This window comes from Fusarium pseudograminearum, chromosome 3 (genome assembly GCF_000303195.2).
Source record: "Fusarium pseudograminearum CS3096 chromosome 3, whole genome shotgun sequence".
NCBI lineage: Eukaryota > Fungi > Ascomycota > Sordariomycetes > Hypocreales > Nectriaceae > Fusarium > Fusarium pseudograminearum.
Window position 1 is genome coordinate 4,352,569 of NC_031953.1, and position 19,448 is coordinate 4,372,016.

A 19,448-nucleotide genomic window follows, 5' to 3' on the forward strand; every position below is an offset into this window, starting at 1 on the left:
CTGGCCTGAGTTTACGAAACACAGCATGAATAAACGTAATTAGTTTAATCTATCATAAAAACTCCGTTTCTTATGTTGCCAATGGCCTAATTGTAGGCTTTTCATACAAAACACTTTTCTTTTACTCCACAACCCACCCCTTGCCGGGCACCCTTCTCTGCTTCACCTTCTTCTGAGGCAGAGGCCAGCCTTGGCCACCCGTACCCTCGGCTCTCAAATAAGGAACAACAACGCACTCCCTCACTGTAGCACCCTCTGTTTTGAGTTCCTTCATAGGCTTGCTATAAGTGATAAGAGGCGTACCCTTGGCCAGCATGGTCAAATGGCTGCCGGCGACATCTGTGAGAGCATGCATTCTTGTCTTGGGTCGCTTCGTTGAGTCGACTAGCTGTGTAGCCCGTTGAAGCTGGGAGTAGACGATGTAATCGGGGCACTCTTGCATGCTGATATGGGCGAGAGGAGAAGTAGGATGGATATACACTGAACGGTCACTCTCAACATCTTCGCCGACGTGGATAGGCATCAAGGGGACATAAGGCACGTCGATTGACCGGCGTGGCTTACGGTAATGCTCAGGAGGGTTTGGTGTGAGATCTGCTCGAATGGCGACCTGGTCGATAAATCCTTGTGCAACCATCTGTTTGAGTGCACCCACCTGCCTGGGAGTCGGGGCATCCAGCTGGTCTTGGTACCTGAGGTTGGCGAAAGCCGGCACGTTGACTCTCAGTAGTTCTGTAATCTGTCGACGCAATTGCTGAGCTTCCTTGAGCACCTTGAACCGAACGAAATGGTTCTCGCACCACGCCTCAGTAGGCTCGTGGGCAAATTCTGCCACAACTTGCAAAATCTTCATGGCATCCGATTTGTCGTCCAAGAAGCAGAAATTCTTATGGACTTCGTTGAACATTTTTCGAACGTTGGCCTGATGGCTCTCTGCTTGAACGTCGGCTGTTGTTCGAATAGCATTGTCATCCTTTTCTGCCAGCTGTGGAATGGCTTGGTTCTCTGGAAGGAAGATCTCCGCCACTGATAGACCGGCAACTAGAGCGATTGCATATTGGATGCAATCTTCGAGATGCCCAACCAATAGAATACGGGCGAACCTGGGGGAGAGAGGGAACACGGACATTGTTTGACCGATTCGGGTGACCTTTCCGTTGGAGTCAACAGCAGAAAGATATGTCAGAAGCTTCTCGGCCTTGGCAAGAGCGCGTCGATCTGGTGGTGTAGGGAAGGGGAAATTGACAACGTGTTGCAGGTTCATGGCCTTTAGCTGTAGCACAATGCCTTCAAGGGGCATTCTCAACAGCTCAGGATCTGTGAACTCGGGGAAATCTCGCTCGTAAACCGCAGAGGAATAGAGCCTGTAACAGTGACCAGGGCCGGTACGACCAGCACGACCAGATCGTTGGCTTGCACTGGCCTGACTGATCCAGCCGATGCCATAGCTCTGAACACCACTCAGGCGATCGTACTGTCGCTCTTTGGAACGTCCACAGTCGAAGACGTAGCGAATGCCGGGAATGGTCAAACTAGTTTCCGCCACGTTGGTAGCCAAGATGATGTTTCGTGTGCCTTCAGGTGCTGGCTCAAAGACTCTCATCTGCTCTCGTGTTGGTAGCAGGGAATAGAGAGGCAGAACTCGCATCTTGAGAGGCGCGGCTTCTTGATCTTCCTCAATCTTAAATTCATCCTCCTCTTCATCCTCGTCATCTGTGATTATCTCGTCAAAGTCATCACCGTCACCGTCACCATTTCGATCATCCACATCTCCAAACTCGATGTCCTCAACTTCAAGAGGAGCGTCATTAGCGTTGATCTGTACTTTGGGGCCATCTGCGGACTTGGGACCGCCGAATGCCGTCTTGAGCTGCTTGCTGAGCTGGAGGATCTCATTACGGCCAGTCAAAAACACCAAAATATCACCAGGTGGCAGCTTCTTGTGGCCTCTGCTGATCTTTCGGAACGCCTCCTCGACATAATCATGTTGCGTCCTTCGAGAGAAATGGTTCGTAACGGGATGTTGTCGACCCTCAACTTCGAGGACAGGAGGTGGCGTGGCAAAGAGTGTCGGGTTCATGGTCATATCCTCAATTCGTAGCGTGGCCGACATGATGATGAGCTTCAGGGGCTTCATTGTGGAATCCTCCGCCGCCAACTCGGCTCGAAGCTTGATAACTCTGCTGAGCATACCAATAAGAATATCCGTGTTGGCGCTTCTTTCGTGAGCTTCGTCAATAACAATGGCGGAGTATTTCTTGAGGGTGATGTCCTGTGCAACCTCACGCATCAACACACCATCAGTCATGAACTTGATGGAAGTTTCAGGCTTGACCGTGCCCTCAAAACGAATCTGATAAGCAACCGCTCCAGATTTGTCGCCAAGTTCCTCAGCAACTCGCTTCGACATACTGACTGCAGCGACTCGACGGGGTTGCGTAATGCCGATAAGACCAGGCGTGGGACCATCAGGAGAACCATATCCCGACTCGTACAGAAACTGAGGGATTTGGGTAGTCTTTCCGGAACCTGTAGAACCACATATAACTACAATGTTATGGTTGTGAATCGCTTCCATTATCCTTTGCTCCTCTGAAACCACGGGAAGTTTGAGGCGAGCTTCCTGGATCTCTAGTGTTCTGGTGACCGAAACGCTGTATACCTTTCGGTCGGTATTTTGTGTTGGTTGCAGCTCCATAGGTAGAGGATCTTGCTCGGGTGCTCGAGGGACGAAATTGTCTGGTTTGGGGATTTCTAGATTGGTCGTTGTTCCTTCGATCGATTGGTATCCGAGGGCTTGGTTTCGCGCCTGATGCGCCCAGGCCTTGAAAGCGGATGATCTTTGCGCTTTGTTCTCGGAACCATCCTCCATGTCCTCGTCAGAGTCGTCGTCTGATTCCTCGCTTGATTCATCTTCGTCTTCTTCTTCTTCACCATCTTCACTTTGGCTACCTTGTTCGTCGCGTGTTTTTTTCGAGGCTTCGTCGTCACTGAATCCGTTCCACTCGTCGCTGTCGCCGCCGTCGCTGTCGCTTGTGTCCTCATCTGACTCCTCCGACTCAGGCTGCGGTGCTTCGACAGGGGCGATTGAAAATTTCGACTTCACTCCACCGCGCTTCTGTCGCTTCTTGATCACGGGCTTTCCTTCGTCGTCGACTTCGAGCGGTCGCTTGAGACCTGAGCCGATGGATGGGGCGGTCGCTGGTTTCGATTCTGAGAGCTCTTGGGGCGCGGATGCTACCAATGTCGCTGAGGTTGTAGCTTTCGACGGTTTTGACTCCTCTTCAGATGCGTCACTCTCGTCGCTCTCGTCGCTCCAGTCAACTTCGTCCACGTTCCTCTCCTTTCTCTTTTCAAACAGAATCTTCTCTCTCTCTTCTTTGCCTCCCTCTAGGCCGGCCTTCTCCTCTCTCATAGCCCTCCGCTGAGCCTCTTTCTTGGTTTCGCGACCACGCCCCATGACGCGACTGCTGGCGAACAAGCTGGTGTCGACCTGTTCCTCTGCAAGTTTGGCCAGAAGCTCGCGGTTCTCGTCCTTGCGCAGCTTGCCTTCAATGTACTTTTCTTGACGCTTGGCCTTCTTTGCGCTCATCTTCCCGCCCTCTTGGCGAAGTTCGGCCTTCAATTGGGCCTTCTTGGCCTCGCGATCAGCCTTTGCTGTTGGGAGCAGCTCGTCCTGGTTGGTGTCTTGGACTTCATGCTGAGCATTTTCTTTTGCCCGCTCACGGGCGAGCACTTTGTGCTTCCTCTGACGAGGAACGTACTTGGACATTGCGGCTTTCGTTGTTACTCCTCCAAAGTTGTAGGTCAAGTAGGTAGCAGTAATAAATTTTGGTTAAAAGACATTCTGCCGTGCATCACCGTCAAAATCTGGATCTACTCTGGGTTTAGCGCGGGGCGATGGACCCAGTCTGGTGGGGCTAACAGTAATACCCATGAGCGACAGAAATAATCGTTACGTTGTGTAGTGGAAGTGATTACCAGCAACTTCCTTCTTTTGTCGGTAGGGCTGGTAGCAGAAAACTGGGCAAGTTAACTGTCAAGTGGAAGCTTGGTATTCCAGTCAAAACTCAATGGTCGATTCAAGTTGGTGTTTTCCTTGGTTATGCTGTAGGAAGAAGCTGTGGCTGTTGAGCAAGTCTTTTGTATTGTGAGAATAAGGTTGCTTTTGTGCCCTACTTTGTATGAATGGAAACGTCAATACTGTCTTTAAAGTTGTAAACCACCAAATAAATCGTTTCTCGCTCACAGTCTTCAAGCACGTTAAATACCACGTGCAGGCTGGATACAATTGTGGAATTCCGCATTAAAATAGGTATTTTCTTGTCAAGGTGGAAATAATAATAAGAGACCACATTCGGTGTGCTAAAAGGAACAATATTGGCGTGAATACCATAAATAAGAGAAAATTGATCACTGGCTAGGATAGTTAAATCAACATTCATAACCGCTTGGGGCTATATCTTACTATTGGTGTCGTTCTCAACTCTTGCTGGCATTCCTGGTTTTATTTTAACCCATTTATCTTGTTACTAGAAATGTTAGTAGCCTAAAGATGAAATAATAGGCACATGCAACTTCCGTGTTCATATGTGGTTATTAGAGCAAGCTTGATGGGTTCAAAAAAACAAGCAAGCAAAGCACCTGCCTAAAACCCCCAAAGTGAACTACTAATTTCATCACCCATATCATTGACGGTCCATTTTTTTATACCGTGAGGCAGACGTTATTGGATATGCCACTACGTAACACCAGAGACTCTTAGGTCTCACAGCTCATCTCTTTTACCATCATTAAACCCATTCACCATGGATTCGATTGATGTCAGAGAAGACTCTTTCCCCTCTCGATCCAGAGAGATCTCAGGACAAGTGAACGGAGTCGCCACCGAAATCACATCCACCAGCTTCACAGACAAGATCCTAATCACCATCTCCCAAGAAGGCCGCCTGTCACAATGGGTACATAAACTTGCCATAACTACATGATCTCCCTGCTAACCATTTTTATGGATAGATACAAGTCCCTCTGACAGGATCCTCATCTGGTGTGGTTGAGATGAATCTACCAAGCTCGAACAAGGGTCTCCTCCCCTCAACGCATCTCACACCAACAACGTTGTTCGGAGGCGGGGGTGAGGAGCGCGAGACTTTGGGGCAGCTTTATGCGGCACAAATTGCAAGCCAAATATGTCTGAGATCGCCGGACGATCGACGCATTCTTGTTCTGGGCCTTGGTCTTGCCAAAACTGATCTTAAGCGTGAAGCTTTCTTTGATCTTTTGGAACTTGTTCAGCAGGTCCTATGAGCTTCAGACGAAATTGCAACACCGTTGCCTCCGAATTATCGATTCCGTGATCAAACCACCACAATTCGATCTGAATTCAACATGTTTCAGCCGACTCGCAGCGACTTAATGCACATTAACATACTACCAAGGTAGGGATGAGGAAGGAAACATCACTGAGGCGCCGGAACCACATTCAGTCGTCGGTATATGGATATCAAGACCAACCTTGCAGAGGCAATAGAGAATCCGCACTGAGGAACATTCATGTATTCATTAAAGATGCACGGTCAACACAAATCCTAGCGCGTATCTGCTCTCAGACAGCGTCCTGAACTTTGTCTGCATATCTACTTGGCACCCAGAGCAACATCGCCATCAACAATCCTTCTTTTGTAACCTGCTCGACTTGTGAGCGTGAGATCAGTGACGACAACCTGACCTTTTATAGCCAGCGCAACGACCAGATTGTCAGCAGTCACAATGAAAAAGGGGAGCGTGGCAGTAAAAGGACAGCCACTCGTATACGGAGCATGACAATTAAGCGTTCATCCAAGTCCTTCGCCTAGCGCTTTTAACAATAACTTAGATGCTAGTGTACAACCATATCTCATGACGTTGGTGCCCGGTTCTTGCGATCCCTGTTTTGAATTTAGTGTCTGGTTCAACCTTTTTAAGCAGTCAACTTACGTGCTGAGCCTCCTGGAGAGTTGCTGCAACTTCGTGTCGTTATCGGCGTCCTCGGCAGCCTTCTGGAGGGCAGTGTTTCGTTCCTCCTCCTGGTGCTTAACCACTTCGTCGTGAGTGGGTGGCAGCCTCTCGTTCTGCAGATCAACCTTTCGCGCATCCTCGAATCCGTTGATAGCGTTCTTGAGACCCTCAGCACCGAGCATGAGGGTTCCAGCGGGCAATCTTCCACCAGAAACAGTCTTGAGCTCTGTGACCTTCTCTGATTCCTCGCGAAGCACTTGGAATACACGAGACAGACGACCAATGGCCAGGATCTTGTTCTTGATGGCCCGTCGTCGAACCTCAATTGACTCGGGGTCGTTAGAGAGGGCAGGCGAGGCGGGTCCGGGAGAGGTTGAAGAAGGTGTCTCCTCCTTGAGCTCCTCCTCTGAGCATGTGCTAAGAATGGCAATAAGCATGTCGGTAATCTTCTCTCCAACGAAAGGAAGAGACCAGGTAAAGACATCCATGAAGTTGGGGAGCCAGTAAGGGTGAGGAGTGCAGTTGAACTGTCGAATATTCATGACATTGTTCTCGTACTTGAGAACGGCGGCCTTGTTGTTATAGACGTCGAGATAGTTGGGAGCAGAGAAAATGGTCATAACACTGGGGAAGCCCGTGGTTCGCGTCTTGCGATACATACGGTAGCCGGCATCTTGGGCCTCATGGGCGCGAATAATCGAGAGAAGATTGTTCTTTTCCAAAAAGGCACAAGCGGCAGGGTACGAGAAGAAGTAAGAGCATCCTCGAACGTGATTGTGCAAGAAATAGTCGCTGGTCTTCTCCTGGCCAAAGTCTTCGAGAGGATCAGCCCAGAGTATATCGCACATAAGACCCTGAGTGGGAGGCTCGCGGAAACGGTCAATCTATAAATTGTTAGCTATATGATCACATCAAGGCAGACTTAAATGATGACGCACGCTCTTGAGGTCGTCCAGAGTGTGCAACTCGGGGCTCAATCCACCGTGAATGCAAAGGAACTGCTTGTTCATAACAGCCGCAAGAGGGAGGGCACAGAAAGAATCCATGCAGGCTTCGTAGATGGTCTCAGAGTATTTGTGCTTGCATTCGAGCTTGAAGGTGAAGTAGTCGGTCAAGTGGCGACATTCGTGGTTTCCTCGCAACAGCCAGAGCGTCTTGGGGTAGTGAATCTTGAGACACCAGAGGTAGAGAACACACTCTATGCTGAAATAACCTCGGTCGACGTAGTCACCAAGGAAGAGATATCGGGTCTCGGAGGGGTCACCACCAACTTCGAAGAGCTTCATGAGATCGTAGTACTGTCCGTGGACGTCGCCACAGACGGTGATGGGAGCGTCCATCTCGAGAAGGTTGGGCTCGGCGCGCAGAAGCTCGGTACCCTTCTTAAGAATCCAAAGAGCCTGCTCCTCGGTAAGACGACCTTCGCGGTAGAAATGCTGCTTGAGGAACTGAAGGTTGGGCTTGGAATGGGTTTCATCCTCGAAGAATTGCTCGTCGGTAGGCTTGTACATGGCAGGAGCTTGGACATCTGTGAAAATACAAGATATCCGGGTCAGTCAAGATATTCGATATCCGAGTTTGCGAAATGGTGGTGGCCATATCTATCCATCATCTGGCAGAGACAAGCCGAGGCATAACTAAAAGTGACTGCGGACGAATCTGCGACCAAAGTGCTGTCGATGATGATGGCGGGGTCGAGACGACGACAGCTGGAGGGGGGATCTGACGAACCTTTGCACACACGCTCCATGGTGCTGACTTGAGTGTTGTCCTCCATGGTGTGAATAGTGAAATCGATCTCAGGGACCGGTTTCTTCTCCTGGATTGCGCGAATGGCATTGTCGACCTGGACGTTGCGTCGCTCCTCAGCAGAGGGCGCAGTGTTGGCCTCGCCTTCAGAGTCCATGGTGGGCGGCTAGAGCGACGAGAAAGAAGAGCGGGCGGCGGTGAAGTATGTTGAAGCTTGCTGTAATGAAATGTAGGATGCGACTATATATGTATGAATGGACAAGACGGTTTTGGGTAGAAGCCGTGGTTGGGTTTGAAAGAAGACGGTTCCCTCTACAGGATAGGGCTGATCAGAAAGAGCGGGAGGCAAAGACAGGTTGGGAGGTAAGAACTCTCAGCAGCCACTGCCAGTTGGGAGATGACGGGGGTGAGCAGTTCTAGTGGAGGGCCAGACCAGACTCAGGTACCTTGGGAGGGAGCTCAAGTACCTGGACAGTATTTGACAGGTGGAGATGTACCAGTGAATGCGGGCAGGGTACTTTTCCAGCGTCCAGGTCTGAGGATTCCAATCTGACAGCTCCCGTCCTCAGGTTTATTCCAATGACAGTTCTGTGCTTTGTCCAATGAAAAGATGGCAGTTGATGTGGTAGCATTTGATAGAGTCTTTACTCGCGTGGTCATTCATTATAACTCACTCATTCACTGTCAAAGGTACTGCTACTAATCTATCCTCTACCTACCTACAATTCAATTTTGTTGCGCTACTGCGCACTTCAGTCCTTCAGTCTAGCTCGGCAAACCCTCCACAAGGGACCGCATCCCCTGATTGCACTGAAAAAGGTCCGTCTGAAAATAGAATGGGCCTGATATTCATCAATGAGACATGGATCAACTTTAAAGTGGTGAAGCGGTGAAACCGGCGATATGGCTCTTATCGTATTTCAACCGTTTGCGCATTACCAATACAGGTATCGAAGGTTTTTGTTTCCTCATGACCAGGTAGCTGCCAGTTCATCCAGCAGGTCCAATAGGATCAGATCAATCTAGTATCAGGAATCTGAGTTTTAGCGATCTGAAGAGGATCGTCCTTTTTGCATTCCTTATTACCCCACATATCAGTTGCTGCCACTTACTTCACTATTGTTCATTCTGCTGGATTTAAGCGGATTCGTGGGAGACCCGTCTTGTTTGCTCTGCTGCCAGGCTCAAATCGATTCCCGACCAAAGTCGTGTTTACTCAAACCTCTATTTCGTTAGAAAATCTCTAACATCTAATTCCTAAACTCCCATCCCAAATGCATGACTTGACTAGGTAGCTTGAGCTTCCCATAATTGCTTCAAGGCAAGCAGTAGCCTCCATCAACAATCAAGTCATGACCGGTTGTGAAGGAGGAGGCGTCGCTAGCCAGGTACAAGTAAGCGCCCTTGAGCTCTCCGGTTTCGCCCTGACGTCTGTGCGTGATGTTAGCCAAGACAATGAGTTTGGGAGTCAACCTGTACATACCCGGCGACTGTCTTTTCCTTGAACACGTTCTTGACGTCCTCGCTGATAAAGTCTGTGATTTCGGTCTTGATGTATCCTGGAGACACAGTGTTGACACGGGCAAAGCCTGTCCATTCCACAGCGATGGATTTGCCTGTAATATATGCAGTCAGTCATCGATTGTGTAACCAGCTCTACGGAACTTTGGTGACTTACAGAAGTGGATGACAGCAGCCTTTGAAGCGTTGTACACAGCCTGTAGTTGCGGAATGTTGACGATGCTTCCGCTCATCGATGCTGTAGCAATGAAGCTACCCGCCACAAAGTTTGTCAATTTCTTTCCATCCAATGCTGAACCCTCCTTCTTCTGTCTTCGGAAATGCGCCCCTGCGCTCTTGGCGCACCACATGACGCCGTCAACGTTGACCTCCATAACACGACGGGCTCTCTCAGTAGGGCCGTCAATGAAAGCGCCGTCTTCCCAGGCGATGCCACTGTTGGCTACAAAGATGTCTAGTCGACCGTTGAACTCGGCGACGATGTCGTTGATGGCCTGCTCAACCGCCTCAGGTGAGATGACATTGACTTGGTATGCTCGGCCTAGTTTTATATAAGCCACCTCACGGTGAAAAACCAGGGTTGGTTGCACTCACACTTAACACCATATTCCTTCTCAATATTCTCAGCTTCCGCCAGCGCCTGCTTGTTACTGTTGTACCAGATAGCCACGTTGGCTCCAGCCTCAGCGAGCGCGTGAGCAATAGCCAGGCCGATACCTGCACCAGCGCCAGAGACAATAGCTGTGCGTCCCTTCAGAGAGAAGAGCGACATGACTCGGGAAGTATCAGGGATACCAAAGTTGCCATGATGGAATGCTCCTGTCCTTGAATCCATGATGGCTTCGAAATGAGCTGAATTGGGAAAAGATGAGTTGTATGGTGAGTTGCAGTGAGAAAGGTTCAAGTCAACAAGGTTATTACGCAGCATGTGCAGGGCATCTTGACGCTTTATATAGTGTCCCGTAAGCTTTTAACCAAACATCAGGCGCCTCGGCTATCATGCCAATGGATATAAGCTTCCATTCTCAGTTTGCGACATTTACTGTATCGACGAACCAAACACAGCAAAACAGCAGCATCTCTGTTGGCCCTGGTCCCTTGTAGTGGAACCCAAATTGACAACATATCTTGAAGTTCACAAGGCACAAGCTCGTCTCCACCGTCTGGCGCACCTATCAAGATGCTTCATCGCAAGATTAGCCGTTGTAGGACTTGAATCTGCAGTGCTTTCCGTAGTCTATCTAAGTAGGTAGTCCACGTTGTGCTCATGACTTTCCAATACCTTTGGCAGGGTCAGGGTGTTTAGTACGGCAGTACAGCAATGCAGCTTTCGGTCCCGGCTAATTCTCCTTGTCTCACCGAGCCAAGTCTATCAAGCATGCACTGAAAGCCCCCAGAGCTGGACACCTCATGAATCAATCGCGGGGTAGAGGCATCAAAGCCCCACCATTTATCAATGGTTCATGTCAGTGCTAAACTCTGTCTATTTAGCCTGGGGATTGACGGATAAAAATATATACCTGTAGGTAGACAATATCATTTCAATCCATCCATCATGGAATGTTTTCGCGCATATGAAACTAAACAAACGGTTTCTTATTTATGTCTCCCTGTTGCTACAATATGATAGCTCCCAAAACAACCTCTAATGTTCAGAATCAAGTTCAGGTTTGGATTTGGAACCGGGAACTCGAGAATCTTAGTTCCATATCCTTTTGAGGCGATCTGGCGTCGGTGAATCTTTTCGAATCGTACTTGACCCATGACCTGCGCACAGGTTAAGGTTGTGCCTAATAACTCGATCATGCTCAAAGTTTGTCTCTCGATAACGAGAAACAAAGTCATCGCGGGGTACTGTACGCAGTTAGAAGACTGCCACTTTGAAGTGAGCTCGCCCATCCAAGTGATCAAAACTTACTGTATGCTCCGCAGATACGGCGAGTACCCTTGAAGGCGGTTCGTCCATGCATCACTCGCCAGTTGTTGAAAACTAGACAATGAGTGATTAGCATTTTTTACCACTGAGTGCATTATGTTCCATTTCACTTACTGACTATGGTACCGGGCGTCAACTTGAACCGATATTGACTTCTTTCTCGGTTTATGATATCATTCCACTGGCGAGCCGCCACATACCAGGGCGGCGAGTCAAAGAGATGCACAACACCACGATCATCGTTGTTCCAACGAATGCGGTTGATCCTTCTAGTTTCGTTGTCGACTTCGATAACGGGATAAGTACGATCGGGCGCAATAGCTATTCCTTTGTTTCCGCTTGCATGCCAAGGGACTCTTATATCTCGGAGGGTATCAAACAAGTTCGGAGTTTCCCTCTTCAACAATCTGGCAGCTTGCAAACCATCGACGAGCAGAGACTCGCCACCCAGGGGCTCGTCTGGGTTGTGACCAGGAGGCGCTTCGTGTTCAAGACAGTGAAAGGCCTGTAGGCCAGCAGGCTCGCTGAAGTAGGTTGTGTCGGTGTGGGGTGCGAGGGCAATGTTAGTGTACGCAGTGTCGGCTAGAGCAAGGTCAGGGACAAAGTCATAGAACCCTCCATAATGAGTGTTGCGGATTGGTCCTATCTTCTCCAAGAAGGCCTGCGTTGCTTCGGGAGTCGGCTCAGCGTTTTCGACAAGACAAAAACCATAAACCCACTAAATTTGTAAGATTTCAAGTTCAAGCCATATGCGATACCGTGGTTGAAGGGTCTTACAATATTTCTTGTCAAATCGGCCATGATCTGCTCGGCTCCTAGGCGGTAGTCGACCTTTGGGGGGTTCTCTGCGATACGACTACTCCATACTTGAGGTGGCCTACCCTGTCAGCGATTGAATTTATGAGCCAGCAGTGTTGGAAACATACTCATCTATACGGACCTCCTTCATGAATCCGCCAGGGAACCAGCATTCAAGCCATTCCCAGGGATGAATGCTTCTGTGGTCATCATCCCCTACCAACAATCAGCAAAATGAAACAGGCATCTCCGTTACAGGATCAGGATCATGCATACACCTGACTTCGAGATGCGTTTCATGCTGGAAAAACTCTTGAGGTCTGACAGAGTCCAGCTGTCAATCGGTCAGTCACTGCATAGGAGGTGGATGGACAAGTTTCCACCAACCTCGAAAGTGTCGAAATTCCTTTGCCTTGTGTCTGGATTAACACATTCACTGCATTGGCAGTTATCCCTAGGAATGTATAAGCGCATCACATCAAGCGACTAAGCGCGGCTGCCTGCTTAACTTACCGCAACCACAAATTATGGCTGCACCACCACGGAGGGCCAAATGTCAGCGACCGATATTGATCCAATAAGCGCGATTGGAGGCATTGTGAGACTTACAAAGTACGATGCTCGGTGCTTCCGTCCTCTCTAGGACGCAGTATCCTCATTCTGGTGGACCCATCGTCGAATGAGACAGTCTCAGCTTTGACTGGGTTTGCTCTTTCAGTCTCGCTCCCAGTTGAACTCCATCTCATAAGTGCTGCTATTGGTGGTGCGGCCAAGTTGAAGCCAACGGCAGTATGCTTTTGTATGCATCTGGCGGCTAAGGCAGCTTGTCGACTCGACAGCCCAGAACTAGTGATAGAATGTGAGTGAGACTTGAATAAGACAGGGATGTTTTTGGAGGAGGATGCATACATTGAGCTGCGAGCTAGTCGGCTGAGCAGCATTGCGGGTGATGATGTTGCTTGGAAACAAACAATTGACGAATTTCAATAGTGGTGGGATAGCAAAGAGACAGCTAATGGACTTGTTAAAGTTGATGGTCGTACCATCCATGGATCGAATTATCAACGTCTCGGCAAATGGTCGGCAACCCCGCGATCAGTGATATGAGTATAATTGGATGATTCTCCAAGCAAGCATGGGCTGTGCCGTCTACTTGCCTAGTAGCTATCAGGTAGCAGTACGGATATGGAGCCGACAAAGGAAAGGGCGTCATACAGGAACCTAGAGGCAGTTTAGAAGCATGTAGCAGGGTACGTGCACCGATTTTAGTCAGGGGTATAGCAGTTAAAAAGAAGTAAATTAAAGTAAAGAAGGGCCTGAAGGATGCAATTGGCACTTCTATCCTTCTCAATTCATCAATTAAGTGCCTTTACGGTGAGCCTGCTATTCATGATCGAGACTGAACAAAGAGAACGAGCTGTCACTTCCGGTTATTACTGGGATACCATGTCTAATGCTAGAAAGATGGTGGGGTCTATACATTAAGCATGGATCACTGGATGCTAGGTACTTACCATAGTAGCTTAGTCCTCTGTAACCAAGCTCCAGCTCTTTTCCTCACGATGTTAATTTTGTACTCCCTTTGAATTGCCCATACTGCTATCTTAGCAAGGTGCCTAAGTAACTGGCATGATTGTGATAATGTGTTTGACTGACTAGTGTCAACCAGATTCTGAGGGCTCAATTCATCACCAGTCTCGGGGCTAAACTGGTGGATGTCTGTCATATCAGAGCGCCACTTGGTTTCTTGCTTAACCCTTCCCTTGACCCTCGACCTCAACCTCAACTCTTAATCTACAAGCCCAATATCACGACCCGAGGCATCTTTGAGCAAACACTCTTGCCTGTTTCGTTTCAACTCGATCAAGCCTTGGCCTTGACCTCGAACCGACTCGCGGCCAAGTGGCTGTCTTGCCTTCCAATAACGCGTTTCTCGCTGAATCCCTCCCCCACTTGTTTAAGCGCTGACCTTTTTAACCTGCATTCTGAGTCTTTGATCCTACACTTTTGGCCTCGCTACCAGAGCTTTGGGTTGTTCAGGGGTTCTTAGTGACGCTATTTGTCGCGCCCGCGGTTAGGATGACTTCGTGATTGGCGTCGCCAGGCGATCCCCTCCCCCCTGTTCTCGAGGCTGACTTGGCTGCTGCTTACAACTGAACAGAACCAACACTTCTCAAGTGAAAAAATGTCTGTGATCCTTGTAGGGCAGCAACTAACAATGGAAAACGTCGTGCAAGCATGGCATTGGTATAGTTCTTTCATCTCCCCTTCGTTCTTTTATCATTAAGAACTGCTGCACGGCGTCTGCACTCGAAGCGCCTCGCTTTCACTACTGCCAGTTATTCTCTTCTCCTTCTCTCAGTTGCAGACCGTCAGCAAATTGTTTTCAGTCTTCCATGTAGACTTATCATGGCTTTCTCTGTACTGCCTCACGAGAGACATCTCCTCAGAGTCCTCCTTGTGTTGGCTTCTTTCTTACTTGCTCCAGCAAGCCCTGCTGCTGTCGAGTCTCACATCAGAGTCTTCTCCATTGAGGAGCCAGACAGCCCTCAAGAAGCCCCATCATCGTTCATGGACTTCCCATCACAATACAAAAAGCGAGATGGATCATGTCCAATATCTGGAGATCATTGGTGCGGAAACGATCTTCCAGGGGATTTCTGCTGTTCCTCGACATCCGTCTGCAAGGTGCTTGCTGCAAACACAACCACTCTATGCTGCCCAAAGAACTCTAGGGGAGAATGCGAGATCATAATGCCCATTACCTGTCAAATCGAGAGACAGAATCCATTGACGAACCCGCAAGCTGAGGTCAAGTCACTGGCACTTAATCAAGAACTAAAACGATGTGGGAGCAAAAGTGGAAGGAAGAGATGCTGCCCCTTTGGATACAGCTGCAGAGACGACAAGGAATGCGTGCTAGACGAAGACCAAGATGAAAGCTATGCCTTCCTTCTACCTGTTCCTGAGTATTCATCGACATCATCTCCTACTGCAACGTCCACGGCTACATCCTCCGCAACTTCGGATGTTCTTGCAATCGAGACATCAGAGGCTCCCGGGAGAGTCGTACAACCACCGTCTACCAGTGCCGCGGCCCCAGAAAAGGAATCATCTGTCCCAGAAGATGAAGATGAGGAGGATAAAAAGGACGGTGGCATCAGTCCAACAGGGGTAGTGACTGCGGGCACTGTTGCTGGCGTCTGCTGTCTTGCAGGAATAGGCATCTTTGTATGGTTGAAGTGGTTCCGAAAGAAGAGAACCGATGATACCCCTGAGATGTCCCTTACCCGAGAGTCGTGGGGATACTTCTCCGATGGAGGTTCACCAGCCACCCGACATCTTCACATCGCTCGTGGCCCTAATGACAAGTTTATCGTCACGCCAACCACGGCTGGATTCACGCCGTCCTATCCACCACTTGCTCCGATTGTTGAAGAGAGAAGCAGTCCTGTAGAGCTTCCCGCAACTCCAGTGTCGCTCTGCATGTGGTCTGGTTTCGAGAATGCTGCTGTGGAGGAGCCAAAGTTGGCCTATGTTATCCCTGCAAAACCACAAACGTGAAAGCCTTGTGGCAAGCTATCAACTTTATGATTTTTATGAAACGAAACATGAGTAACGCTTTTTTTTTCTTTGTACATATATATATATTCTTTGGCGCATTCCTTGTTTGGTCAAGATTATGAGGCAGCTCGCGACTAAAGTGGTTGGAAGATTATTATTTTCTGGCGTTGATGAGCGAACAATTATCAAATTTCGATGAGATATTTTATCTGACAGATTTCTTGCGTTACTTTGAATCACTCACATACTAACTTTTAATTAATCTTGTAAATTATAAGGAATCGCTGGACTGTATCATCACAAATGGTTATAATCTCCAGGACTCGTGATGCAGGCACAACAGGGACAGACAGTACAGTGTCAGACCTAAAACGGGCACAATCAGCACTGTTTGATAGGCAATCAATTAAACGTAGCTTTGGTTGAAATTCAACAATTCCAACACGACTTGTACATTTTTTTTTTAATATTGCCACTTGCTTTGTCAGTTGTCTTGGTAATTCCATACAGACAGACAGCATTTGAAGTTTGGATTGCCCATGCAGACCATCCCTCCGTTTTATCCTTATTCACTGCAATTCCCTTCCCTTGCCTGTCGCATTTTCACTCCAATCTGTCCTGTCCAACTTGGGCCATGGATTGCCCTTTGATCGGCGCCAAACTTCTGTTTTAACTCCTGTTAACTACCTACTTACTTGATCACGGGTCCCACGTTTTTCCCAGTCGCGCGCGAGACTAAGACTCTTCGAGCTTGCGACTTTTTGACTCCAGATTCGACTTGTCCATTTCAGCAATGACGTCTCAACATTCTGATTTCGACGCCTTCTACGACGACCAGGTCGCAGCTCATCGACGGTTCCTTTCGCAACAGAATCCCTGGGATCGCATCACACAACCGAGTGTTCTGATATCCTGTCTCATCGTCGTCCTCACCCTTTCGTACAACTTATATGCTTCCACCACCACTCTCCAGGAGTCAATACGCTTATTGGGAACAAGTCTCTGGGACGGTCTCGTATTTATTGTCCCAGAGAGACTCTTGGATGCGATAGACACACCCGATACCTCCACGACCACAACCTCCTTACCAATGCTGCGCGCCGAACGAAGCCGACACGATGTTAAGAGCGACAAGATGCGAAGGGTCCTGGGGCTGGACCGCTCTGGTGGTGTCATGTCCTCAGTCCTCCAGGTCCGGAGCCGCGCCCTTTCTCTAACAGGTAGCGTTCTGGGATTGAAGGGCGAGCCTTTCTGCCCACCAGGCCTCGGTAATATGGACAACTCATGCTACCAAAATAGCATCCTCCAGGGACTTTCATCTCTCAAACCCCTCCCTGAATACCTCTCCGCCTACCTTGAAGCGTCCGACGACAGCGGCGACCAAGATGTTGCACAAACATTACGAACATTGATCGCCGATCTCAACGACGGGACGAATTACGGAAGAACATTATGGACGCCTGGCGTACTCAAGTCCATGAGCACCTGGACACAACAAGACGCTCAAGAATACTATTCTAAAATACTGGACGACATTGATAAAAGTGTTGCCAAAGCTGTCAAAAGCGCGCAGCCTCAGCACCCCGGCCTTGCAGTTAAGATGGACAAGGACGACACAACTGCGAGTGAGCACAGCGACGACAGTGGTTATCAAAGTATGATTAATTATTCCGAAAACAACTTACCTCATAACCCACTGGAGGGCATGCTCGCGCAAAGAGTCGCCTGTGTCCAGTGTGGTCATTCCGATGGACTATCGATGATCCCCTTCACATGCTTGACGCTAAGTCTGGGGTTGAACAAGAATCAGCACGACCTGTATGAACGGTTGGATGCGTACAGCAAGGTGGAGGCGATTGAGAACGTCGAGTGCACCAAATGTACACTGGTCAGGACTCAGCAACAACTATCGGCCATGTCAAAGAAGATGAAGGAAAACGGGTCACCCAACGAAAAAGTTGTAGAGCATCTAAACCAGCGATTGGAGGCAGTCGAGCTCGCCTTGGAAGAAGATGACTTTGACGACAAGACATTGACCGAAAAGTGTAAGATCTCGGCTCAGAACAAAGTCAGTTCGACAAAGACTAAGCAGATTGTCATCTCTCGACCACCAAAGAGTTTGGCGATTCATATGCAACGTTCGGTGTTTGACCCCTCTACCTTCAATATGATGAAGAACTCAGCGCCAGTCGATTTCCCCATGACGCTAGATCTTGCACCTTGGTGCTTGGGTAGTACTGGCTCGAATCCATTGGACGAAAAGTCGAGACTGGAAGAAGAATGGGTTACTGACCCTCGAAAATCGATGGTAGCCGGCGATCAGGGTTCAAGCAAGCTTGCAGGACCCATTTACGAGCTTCGTGCGGTGGTGACACATTATGGGCGACACGAGAATGGCCACTATATCTGTTATCGCAAGTACCCACGACGCAGCCCTCCTACCAAGGCAGCTGAGGATGACGTGCCTGATAATAAGGCTGGTGCTCAGTCGGAGACCAGTACGGATGAGAAAGAAAGGGAAGAGCCCGAAATGGATTGGTGGCGCTTGAGCGATCACAATGTCTCCCAAGTCAGCGAGGATGTTGTCTTGAGTCTTTCCCCTGGCGTCTTCATGCTCTTCTACGATTGCGTAGACCCTAGCATGGTCATGAACGATGAAGACGACGTCAACATGCAAGATGCAAATGAAGTCGCGGATGTATATGCCGCAAACAGGCTGGTCGGTGCCACGGGAAATGCGGCCCCAATCGGCCAGGGGCTCGAAAGTCAAAAGGCTAATGGGACGCCAAAGGAGCCATCTGGATATGAAGAAGGTGCCACGTCATACAGCTCAAATGGCCAAACTGATGAAACCATAACGCGCGGCTCAGATTTAGCTGCTAACGCGCCTTCACTGATTCGTGCTGGGCTATGAAGGATCACCAAATAAAAAGGAGGAGGAGGAGGCAGTGCTAGCTTACCGACCTAGGCTGCCGTTGACAGCATCGACAACGGAAGCGAACTGCATACAGATATTGGGAGCATCACGGGGATTGTGTTCAAAAGCATAGCGACGGCGTTGAAAACAGTCATAGGTTTTGAAATATGATTTTGCAGCAGAGCTGGACTTGGAGACGGGCGAGTAAGTGGCTTAATAGGATGGATGAACTGCTTTGAGAGCACAGCACAGTAGATACCTAGTCACGATTAATACCATCACAGAACGTTTAGACGAATGCGCTGCCAAGCGATAGAACCCGAAGATTATTGCCGGTCATAAAATCAGTCTGGATTGAGATTGTTAACCGAAATTGTTATTTATCGAGTGGTGGTATTCAGTGGATGTTTCAGTGTTAGGGAGGCTATTCCAAAGCTATTAATATTTTACGCTCCCGGCAATGAACGGCCGAGAAAACAGAGTCGAGAAGCGCCCATCCCCACTGTAGCGGGACTTGAGTGCCGAGGCGAATAGATATGTCACTAATCAAAGCACGGAGAATAGATTAAAGGTGTTGGTTACTGTTGATCAGGCCTCCTGAGCTGGCGGAATAAACTTCAGTCCGCGGTTATGTCGGCAACTAGCCAGGGGAAACGCATAGGCGTCTAAGAGATGGCCAGTTTCTGGGTAACCATCAAGGGGTTGCATCGTCAAGATGAAGCTGTCGTAGATAGATTTATTGGCCAAGGGGGGATCGTCCAAGGGAGATGTTGAATCGATATGCATATGAACTTGGCATAATTCCGGAGACTAAAACTCTAACGAATGGCAATCCCAATCTCTACCATGCAGTTGCAGTATAGAGAACAGGTAGGAATTTAATATCAGGGCTCGTATACGACTGTTAGTGCCTGAACTAAACTGGAACCCTTTCAACTACAGAGGTGATACAGAGGAAGCTGTCAA

The 19,448-nt window shown here is 48.9% G+C and overlaps 7 protein-coding genes across 7 annotated transcripts, besides 1 other annotated feature; 3 read left to right on the top strand and 4 right to left on the bottom strand.

Moving 5' to 3' along the window:
- Nucleotides 1-121: 121 nt before the first annotated feature.
- On the bottom strand, nucleotides 122-3,772 carry FPSE_04257 (uncharacterized protein; the record flags this gene model as incomplete). Its single annotated transcript, XM_009257375.1, has 1 exon — nucleotides 122-3,772. The coding sequence occupies one exon, from the start codon at nucleotides 3,770-3,772 to the stop codon at nucleotides 122-124; it is 3,651 nt and encodes a 1,216-aa protein (XP_009255650.1).
- Nucleotides 1,689-1,771: a microsatellite.
- Nucleotides 3,773-4,808: 1,036 nt separating the features above from the next.
- On the top strand, nucleotides 4,809-5,307 carry FPSE_04258 (uncharacterized protein; the record flags this gene model as incomplete). Its single annotated transcript, XM_009257376.1, has 2 exons — nucleotides 4,809-4,961; nucleotides 5,017-5,307. The coding sequence occupies 2 exons, from the start codon at nucleotides 4,809-4,811 to the stop codon at nucleotides 5,305-5,307; spliced, it is 444 nt and encodes a 147-aa protein (XP_009255651.1).
- Nucleotides 5,308-5,896: 589 nt separating this feature from the next.
- On the bottom strand, nucleotides 5,897-7,903 carry FPSE_04259 (uncharacterized protein; the record flags this gene model as incomplete). The annotated part of the gene is made up of 4 exons (XM_009257377.1): nucleotides 5,897-5,927; nucleotides 5,977-6,881; nucleotides 6,936-7,525; nucleotides 7,729-7,903. The coding sequence occupies 4 exons, from the start codon at nucleotides 7,901-7,903 to the stop codon at nucleotides 5,897-5,899; spliced, it is 1,701 nt and encodes a 566-aa protein (XP_009255652.1).
- Nucleotides 7,904-9,062: 1,159 nt separating this feature from the next.
- On the bottom strand, nucleotides 9,063-10,102 carry FPSE_04260 (uncharacterized protein; the record flags this gene model as incomplete). The annotated part of the gene is made up of 4 exons (XM_009257378.1): nucleotides 9,063-9,177; nucleotides 9,230-9,362; nucleotides 9,425-9,808; nucleotides 9,862-10,102. The coding sequence occupies 4 exons, from the start codon at nucleotides 10,100-10,102 to the stop codon at nucleotides 9,063-9,065; spliced, it is 873 nt and encodes a 290-aa protein (XP_009255653.1).
- Nucleotides 10,103-10,966: 864 nt separating this feature from the next.
- FPSE_04261 (uncharacterized protein) lies at nucleotides 10,967-12,660 on the bottom strand (the record flags this gene model as incomplete). The annotated part of the gene is made up of 7 exons (XM_009257379.1): nucleotides 10,967-11,121; nucleotides 11,186-11,257; nucleotides 11,318-11,921; nucleotides 11,981-12,085; nucleotides 12,144-12,217; nucleotides 12,389-12,420; nucleotides 12,611-12,660. 7 exons carry the CDS (start codon nucleotides 12,658-12,660, stop codon nucleotides 10,967-10,969), a joined length of 1,092 nt encoding a protein of 363 aa, XP_009255654.1.
- A 1,750-nt stretch (nucleotides 12,661-14,410) lies between these two features.
- Nucleotides 14,411-15,565, top strand: FPSE_04262 (uncharacterized protein; the record flags this gene model as incomplete). Its single annotated transcript, XM_009257380.1, has 1 exon — nucleotides 14,411-15,565. One exon carries the CDS (start codon nucleotides 14,411-14,413, stop codon nucleotides 15,563-15,565), a length of 1,155 nt encoding a protein of 384 aa, XP_009255655.1.
- Nucleotides 15,566-16,358: 793 nt separating this feature from the next.
- On the top strand, nucleotides 16,359-18,479 carry FPSE_04263 (uncharacterized protein; the record flags this gene model as incomplete). Its single annotated transcript, XM_009257381.1, has 1 exon — nucleotides 16,359-18,479. One exon carries the CDS (start codon nucleotides 16,359-16,361, stop codon nucleotides 18,477-18,479), a length of 2,121 nt encoding a protein of 706 aa, XP_009255656.1.
- Nucleotides 18,480-19,448: the final 969 nt, after the last annotated feature.